Source organism: Ciconia boyciana, chromosome 1 (genome assembly GCF_034638445.1).
Source record: "Ciconia boyciana chromosome 1, ASM3463844v1, whole genome shotgun sequence".
NCBI classification, from domain to species: domain Eukaryota; kingdom Metazoa; phylum Chordata; class Aves; order Ciconiiformes; family Ciconiidae; genus Ciconia; species Ciconia boyciana.
In genome coordinates this window covers 200,480,802-200,490,255 of record NC_132934.1, presented here as the reverse complement: position 1 = coordinate 200,490,255, position 9,454 = coordinate 200,480,802, and the positions used below count along the sequence as shown (strand labels likewise).

Genomic DNA, 9,454 nt, shown 5'->3' with positions numbered 1-9,454 from the left:
AGGACCACACTGGTGATTTGCCATGAGCACAAAGGCTTCATTAAGTCATGTTATATGGAAGAGACTGAGTCACCTTTAATATGGCAAGTTGGTCCGCAGAGATGACAGGTGCCAATAGGCAATATGCCACCCTGATGTCTGCCATAGGGCTACATAAGATTTAAGAGGAAGAAAGTAAGTTATCGCATGTAGAGCTTATGTGAAAAAGGGTGGAAGTGAAGGCAAGGGCAAGAGGGAGATGACGGCCAGGCACATGGGCACTAGGGATATTAACATTTTTCTCAGATGAAAGTCAGCCTCAGGGCACATGACCAGCTACCATCACCACCTGCTACCTATGCAGGCCTCCCCTATGGCTGCCCTTGGGAGATCTGCCATGGACATGAAGGAAAGCGGGATTGGTCCCCTGGCCCACGGGCTGCGCTTCGGCCACCCCTGACCTATTAGAAAATGTTGATATTTTTCCCCACTACAACTCACAGAGTGCAAAAACAGCAAGCGTCAAAGTTTGAAACCCAGGCCTTCCCACCCACACCAGGCCTGGCCTCCCCGGGCAGCTCCCCTGCCCACTCTGCCTTCCATCACCTGCTCCTCTGAGCAGAGGCGACCACACTACACGGCCAGGTCATCTGACCTGGCTCTGCAGCTGCTCGACTTACTGGCCCTGCTCAAGCGCCGTGTGTCTACGAGCAGCGGTGGCTCATGCATCTCCACGGTGGTGCAGGCAGTTGAGATGGGCCGTTCCTCTGACAGCTCCTCCTCACCCTCCACATCCCACTTGCTGCCGCTTGCCCTGCTCAGGCTGGTGCTGCTGCCACTGTTGGCCGCAGCAACGGGCGGCCCAGCTGGGGGTGGGAGTAGCTGCTCCAGTGGCTCTTCCTGCTCGGGAAGGGGATGCCGGACACTGCTGGGGGTAGAGGAGCCTGCAGAACTGGAGGGCGCCTTCCCCTGCTGCTCAGCTGCCATGTTGACCCAGTTCTGCTCGGCCACCAGGGCATGGCTGTTGCTGTTGAAGTAGTTGATGACGGCTGGCGTGGGCGTGGGAATGGGGGTCGGGATGGTGACGGGAGTGGAGATGGGCGTGGGAGTCACAGCACGGTGCCTCTCCTCAGGAGCTGGTGGAGCAACAGGGTAGCCGGCCGTGGAGACCATGTTGGAGGGGGGCCGTGGTCTTGGAGCAGCCGCAGCATAGTACGGTGCCATGGTCACCGGGGCCAGCAGTGGTGTGACAGCACGGGTGTCAGGCAGAACAGGGGGGGGCACGGCAGTCGTTACCACCACAGGTGGTGCTGGTGGTGGCAGGGCAACAGGTTTGGACTCCCCTGTTACCATGACTGGTGTCATTGTTGCGACAGGCATCTCAAGGCTGTACCGGCTTGTCATGCCCTGCTTAAGCTTCTTCCACCCCAAGTGATATATCTCAAGCATGTTCAGCAGCAGGGAGACAGAGGCCACCACCAACATGAAGATGATGAAGATGGTCTTCTCAGTGGGCCTTGAGATGAAGCAGTCCACAGTGTGTGGGCAAGGTGAGCGGCTGCACTGGTAGACTGGCTTTAGCTCGAAGCCATATAGGAAGTACTGGCCCACAATGAAGCCCACCTCAAACAGTGTCTTGAAAATGATGTTGAAGACGTACGTACGGAGCAGCGCACCCCCCATACGGATTCTACCACGTTCATCACGGATTGGGGGCTTCTCCTTCCCCTTTTTGCCAAGAGGATCCTTGATGTTATTGCTGCCTCCCCCACCACCACTGCCAGACACTGCTGCTCCTGGGTAGTTGCTGTCTTTGATGTTTCCCTTCTTTTTTAGCTCTTCTTTCTCTTTCCTCTTCTCCTCCATGCGTACAATGTGCAGCACATGGCCCAAGTAGATAAGGGTTGGAGTGGAGACAAAAATGATCTGCAGCACCCAGAAGCGGATGTGAGAAATAGGGAAGGCTTTGTCATAGCAAACATTTTCACAACCAGGTTGCTGAGTGTTGCATGTAAAGTCTGACTGCTCATCTCCCCAGACCTCCTCCGCAGCAGCCCCCAGCACCAGTATCCTGAAGATAAACAGTACCGTCAGCCAAACCTTGCCAATAACCGTGGAGTGCTCCTGCGCATTCTCTAACAGTCTCCCCAGAAAGCTCCAGTCACCCATTGTTTCAGATTTCTAACCTACAATAAGAACATTAGAGCAATTAGAGCAATGTTAAAAAATCTTGTAATTACACAATGCCGGGGCAGAACAGACTGATCCTCAACAAATGACATTTCTTAAGTGCACTTACTTTTGCAGAATATTGCACACCTTTGTTAAGAACTACATAACCCTGTGACCATTCAGCCATGGGTTTTGGTGAGCACAGAAGTGGGAAGTTTAATGCTTTCACCTAGCCAACAAAGGTTGAAGTGTCTATACACAATGACAGCCAAGAAATATTCATAACTAGAATTTCTACAAGATTTAAATATTTAAAAAACATGATTTCTCTGTTTCTTCCACCTGAGATGCTTCTAACTGTTCTTGCCTATTTTTAGAAAAGAACAGATGGAAATCAGTTCAATTAAACAGAATATTCCTACTATTAATGTGACTGCACTTGTATCAGTGTGTGATACAAAGTTTACCTAACTCTAATCATTTTATTGTTATCAGGACTTATTTACTCCAGCATTCAGGAGGTTAGTAATGTCCCAGGGCTCTGCTATTTTCATACTGTACAAGCACAGAAAAAAAATTACTCAAAACCTATGGAATTTACAGTTTAATTTTGGAATGTGTACACCAACAAGAAGCATGTTCTCAAAGCCTACTCAAGTTTGAGTGTGTTTATTTCTAAACAGAGAATTATTTGAATAACTTGAAATATTGGGAAGAATTAGAAATTCTGAGAGGAATAATGGAAAGATTTCTATGCCGTTTCCCCTACTGTCCTGCCAGTTGGTGTTACTGAACCACATGTACTGCAACATTGTTTAAAAAAAACAAAAACAAAAACAAAAAAAACCCCAAAAACTCAAGGGCACTTCAGCAACTGTGTACAGAGACTTTCTTGGAAAAACAAAATTATATCCTATGACCTTACTTCTATGACAAACAACTGGTATATATTCTCAGTAGTTTCCATCAATTCATGTATGATGGGCTTCCCATGTCCAGTTCTAGGCAGTGACACAACTTCTGATTTGGAAAAGCTTAAAGTACAAGATTTTTTTTAAGATCAGATTCCTCACAAGCTGCCTTCAACTGAGAAATAAGCTATTATCTGCTGGTGTCACTTCTGTTATCCTTGGCCTGTTCCTAACTGGAATATATGTAAGAATATTGAAACATATATAAGAAGTATATTTCATTCTCCTAATGAACACACTTCTATAATTTATATGTCAACCTTCAACTGAAAACATAACACAAAACTTTACTTTCAGCTAACCTCAATACTTTCAGAAATACTTAGATTATAATTATAATTCAGATACAACAATTTGCATGCAAAAAACCACTTTCAGAAAAGACTGATTATCCTCTTGCTTAAAAATCTCAGAATATTTTATAAATACAACTGAATTACACTTTGTCTTTTTATTTTTATACTTATACTTCTTGTCCAAATACCCGTGTGTTTTACAATTCCCAAGAAAAAAAGGCGTTCATCATTAAAGATAGGAATTTACCACTGAGAAAACGTACTGTTCTCAGTATTACATTTACTGTGATTTCCAACAATGATGTCACTGTTTTTCCAGATAAAGCATTTCCAAAGTCTGTACTGAAATTCTTTCAGGCTTTTAGTTAAGGTAATTAAAGAAATTAAAGTTATTTCAGTTACTTTTTTATAACTTGATTTTACTACAAGGCAATGAAATACCTGTAACTGCAGAATAGTATACTTTCACACAAAAGGCAACAACACACCCATTAGTATTTTGCAATTTTGTAAATCCTGGAATACTAATTCACTTTTTATCACCACAAAGTTAATTCAACAAAAACTCCCCCCCAAAACCACAGATCTTTGATATTCTACACAAACACATTACCTTTAATATAACTGAAATTTTTTCTAGCATAGCACGATAAACTGCAAATGACGATATTAACAATTAAATACCTATTTTTGTGGTCCTAAAACAATTTGTAATCATTTTTTTGAAATATATTCAGATTTTTTTACAGAGTGTATTTTTTCCCCTCTTCAAATAGTAACCCAAAACTGAATAGATTTTGTTAGAATACTTTAGTTTTATAATCCTAATTTAACATGTTTATATGATTTTAAAATTTAATTCTCAATCTTAATTTTATGAGGTTTACCATAATTGGGCTGGTGAAGTACTTTTAACCTTGTGAAGTGTTAATTTTTCAATAACTCATAATGAATTAATTGTGTATCTTTTTTACTCAAAACCATTTGAAGATATACTCAGTTTAGTTTCATCTTTGGACAGAACTAAAGTGTTGTTTGGGAACGTTCCCATTTTGAGTAGTGAAGATTGTTATGTAGGAACAGCAAAAGGAATAATGTGATATTTGATGGATTAAAGAAGTTTAGCACAACCCTAAATCCAGTATTTCATTTCTCTGCTATCCTTTGCATTATTCTGTCTCTCAGTTCAGTTTTCTCTGCCTCACTCTTTGTTTTCTATCCAGATCAAGCAAAACAGGCAGCTCAGATAATAAGTAGTGAAAGTTACAGTTTGCTCTTTTGTGACTAAAATTTTAATAGAAAGTTTATTAATCAGCAAAAGTTAGCACATTAAATCTTCTTTAATTCATTAATTATGGTCCATTTTCAGCATGGCTGCCACTACCCTCACTTCCAGTGGCACAGAGGCCATACACTGTTCTTCACAAAGACAGATATTACCTTCTATTGTTCCAAAAACTTAAGTCGATCTGCCCTCATGAAAGATTATAACCCCTGCACTGTAAGGTGAACAGAGGTAGCAATCTTTTTTTTTCCCCGATAGGCACACTGTAGTGTATCTCTTACTGAGATCAATAGGTGATGTTGACTGCAATGAAAGTAGGATTTTTTGTGCTTTTCTGAAGAATTATCTAGTGATTAGTGGAAGAAGAAAAATAACAATTTGTAAAAAGTAAAGGAAAGATGACAAAGAATACCATTAGTGGAAGAAGAAAAATAACAATTTGTAAAAAGTAAAGGAAAGATGACAAAGAATACCATCTAGTTTATTCTCAATCATTCTCCATTCACTAATACTACTGAAGATGTTTTTGTCTTTTTACTACAGGCCAACAATGCCCAGGCTGAGATAATTCAGGACACCAGACATGACACGATGCATTTCTCAAAGGGTACACTTAAAAAAGCTATTCTAATGCTTACATTAATTAAAAGATTTATTTCTGTATATCTGTATATCAGTCTGAAAATTCATCCTGTACAGAAAGAAAATAAAATTTAAGCAGTGAGCAGATACTTCACAGCATCTTAACCATACAGAGGTGAAAACCTCAGTGTTCATCTCAGTATGAATTGCAGCAATCATTGCCTTCACTACAAATGTGTATTACCCATAATACATAAATATGGGAAGGAGGTAATTTCCAAGGGCAATGCAAAGATACATATCTCCACTGGCTGGAGGGTTCTCAGAAATCTAGGTCCCGTATCTTTCTTCAACGTCAATACATTCTCCAGTGAGTAATTTTTAAAGCCAATGTAACTCATCCAAAAATCACATCAACGATTTTAAAAGGGTGCCTTAATACAAATAATGATTAAATGGCATCAAACAAAACTGGAGGGCTCACACAGCTCACAGAATATTTGAGTTGTCACCATGAAGTTCAACAATAAAATACCTAAATCTAAATTTGAACAGCCACAACTCAATATTTTAGCTGAGAACAATTCCAAGCTTGCTTTTGTAGTATTACATAAACTTCAGCTGCACAGTACAGTGCTGCTAAAATACAGAGCTAGGCAATTGTTAAGCCCTAATCTTACATATGGATTGTGAAGGGAGACATTTTTAATTTCTGTGCTTGGAAAAAAATGCAGTTTAAGAAATGAAACATCTTTATCTGTATTTCATGACATTCATGCAGAAATACCCGCTAGGGAATGACAGAGAATCTGTCTCAGAAAGCAATCCAAGTCAATGGTATGAAAAGCAAGGACTTCACAAACCTTGGGATCATTTAATAAGAACTGGGAGTCATTTATTGTTTGTGTCACTTAGAAAATCATTCCTCTGAGACAAATATTGAAAAATAGGCAGTTCATAAAAACTGGCATGGCATTCTTTTTAAGAATCAATGTTGTGCCATTAATTACTAAGTTTAGCACATGCACAAATACACTTTGTGAATGGGGGGTGTGTGTGTGTGTGTGTATGTGATAAAGAGAACAAGCAAGAGAGAGAATAAATTTTAAAAGCTGTGATGTCATATATATCCCTCTACATGCGAGAAATAATTATCATCTGGCATCTATAAACTTGCCAGTTATTAGTTCCATTTCTATTTCTGATGATGTCACCGAAGAGGTTCATCATTATGTATTGTGTGTGAAATAAGATATTTTAATTATTTATTATTTTCATAGAATCATAGGATCATATAATAGTTTTATTTATAATTTTACTCATACATGTATATGTTTATGCATTTATATATACATATGCACACATACACACACATAAATAACTACACAGCTGTGTTACATACATTACCAGATTATGACATGGTGTATATATGATTTTATTATACTGGTATATCTAAAAAATGTCCCTTAGCAATTATTTAGAAACCTAACGTGTCTTTGTCTGAATACGATTTCTTAAATTCAGTCCACATTTTTTTTCATTTCTTGTGACAGTCTAAAATCTTGGGATTTAGGTTTTTATCTTCAAAATTATCTAGATTTTACAAACCAGTATGAGAAAAAAATGCTGTTAAAAGAGAAAACAACTTGCAATATTTCCTTTGTTTTTACACTAAACAATCAAGCATCTCCATTACTACCAGGTTTTTAACTCCACTAATTTAAATCCAATAAAAGTAGTCACCCTACAGAAAGTCTGCAGTGTGACCATGGCATTCCAGACAAACTGGCAGATGTGGAGGGACAGAATGAGCTACTATAATATCCAGTGAAACCTAACGGTATTTGGTCATATACATATATATGAAACACAATGGTTGAGGTTTCATAATTCACTTTATAAACTTGTTTAAATGAGGACTTGAAAAATACCTTTCTTCTCACTCACAGTGTCATACTTTCAGACACATCTATTATCACTTTCATTGTATTTTAAACACTTGTTAAAAATTAATTCCCTAGATGATCTCGTTATTACCTTAAACTTACTTTACTGCTATGGAGCCTCTTCCTTAAATCCCAGGCAAAACTTCTCTTGACTTCTTCTTGACTTCACTTGATGTCTGAATGGAAGTTTGGCCTGAGTAAAGGAAAAGTGCAAGGAGCGCAGGGCTGAGCCCAGGAGGAGAGCTACACCCCACCTGTTAAACTCCTCTGTTCCCTGGCATAACAAACCCTTGCTCTGATTCACTACTCGCAGGAGAAAAACAGGAACCAAAAGTAAACCCTTTTCTCCCCCAGAATACTCGAATGCCATCTTAGAGCTCTACGTTGGAATTAAAAGACAGTGACTTACCAATAAAACTCGGAAAGGTGTGAAGGGTGTGGAGCTACCAGGGGACTACGGAATAGCCGTCAAACACAAGGGCAACAGTCCCTACATCCCGAGTGAGTGAAGCATGAATGAGATAGATCTGTCAAGTGCCCACATACAATCAGCCACACGGATCTAAAAACTGCACAGTAAGGAGTGTCCCGCCCCCTGCCCCAGATATACAAAGGAAAGACAAGCCTTTCTGGTGTTCAGAGACTCAAGACCCTTTTTCACTGCAGAGAAGCAGTTACCCCAACAGACAGGTATCAGTCTGAGGGGACTTCAGACAAGCTACAGTAACGGCAAGGGAGACGGTGCTATACACCCTGTTCAATCTTCTTAAAGTACATTTTTGTCTTATGGAAACCATTTAAATCTTTTTCTAGTTTAATTCTAAAATGTTCCAGTAGGATTTTCCCTTTTCCCTGTAAATTTCCCTTAAAGGGAAACTCTGGTAGCTCTGGCTACACAGTTCAATTCCTCCTTCATATCTATGCCAGTCTTAAAGACGTAGCACATGCTCAGGATTCCTAATAACATCCTAGGCTTGTGTGATTTCTTCCGTGAGTCAGGGATGAACCCAAATACTTTTCTGATACTCTTTTTGCCTACAGGAAAAAAAAACAAATTAAACAACTGTTCTTGCTTATAACATTGGCAAACTTTTGCCTAATCAAGCTATATATATCTTCCAAAGAATTGCAAAGAATATTTATTCATCTCAAATACTTTGCATCCCTTGTGAGTCCTAAGTGAACAAGTGAGTAACTGGCATGTTTTTGGTAACTCTCAGACCAAAGACGTGACCAGAGTGAGGTAAAAGCCTGGTCAATGCAGGGAGGCCACCTAGCCATTTTCCCCACTATCAGGAGAAAGTGTTTGTAAGGGCCAGGTAACTCAGAGCTCACCTCAAGAAACCCAAGAACCATCTTGGGTTACACCTGTGAACTCTGTCATTCTGTGTGGCACCACTTACAAGGGCAAAAGCAATTCTGGCTCTGCTTTATATTTAGGATTTAACTTTACTCCCAGTGTAAAACTGCTTGAAATGCACATCAACGTTCAAATGTTAGTGGTAACCATTAAGGAAGAAATTACATGCCCCTACACATGCACACCTGGGTGGGCAACGGGCTCAACAATCCCAGACACAAACGACATGTGGTGCTTCCCCCTCCACTGCATTTTCTGAGGTATTTTGTGAGGTTTGGACACTTTTCCCTGCCACGCCAGGCTCAGTTATCAGTCCAATCTGCGAGCACCGCTGCCTGCAGACGGTTCCCTCCGTGGGGCTGGAAGAGCAGACACTCACACCAGGGTCCCTCATGGAGGTATTTAAAGCACTCAGGCCCTACTACTATTCCTCCTCAGCACGATGAGCAGAAGTCGGCCTCGCCCTGCCCTTCCCTGGCGCCCAGCCCAGAGCCGAAGGGCACAGCAAACGGGCAGAGGCCCCACGCAGGCTCCCGCCTCCAGCGCAGGCTCCAAATCTGCCCGCGGCCACGTCCCCTCCGGCGAGCCCCCCTCCCCGGGCTGCGGGCCCATGCCCTGTCGCCGTCTGCCGAGCGGCACAGCCCAGGGTCGCTCTACTTACGCTTTGCAGGAGCAAGGCTATTTTAAGTAGCAAAAGCTTAACTCGTTCAGAAGAGTCCAGACAGTATTGGCGCATAGCTCATTTAATTGGGGGGAAAAGAAGCCCCCAAACTTTGCTCGGGCTATGGAAAAAGCGGCGGAGGGAGGTGCAGGGGCGGGGCGGGACGCGCCGGGAGGCCGGTGCCCAGCGCCCTACCTGCTGC

The 9,454-nt window shown here is 41.5% G+C and overlaps 1 protein-coding gene across 1 annotated transcript; it reads right to left on the bottom strand.

Moving 5' to 3' along the window:
• Positions 1-612: 612 nt before the first annotated feature.
• Positions 613-2,148, bottom strand: GJA3 (gap junction protein alpha 3). The gene has a single exon (XM_072855016.1). It carries the CDS (start codon positions 2,146-2,148, stop codon positions 613-615), a length of 1,536 nt encoding a protein of 511 aa, XP_072711117.1.
• Between the last annotated feature and the right edge of the window lie 7,306 nt (positions 2,149-9,454).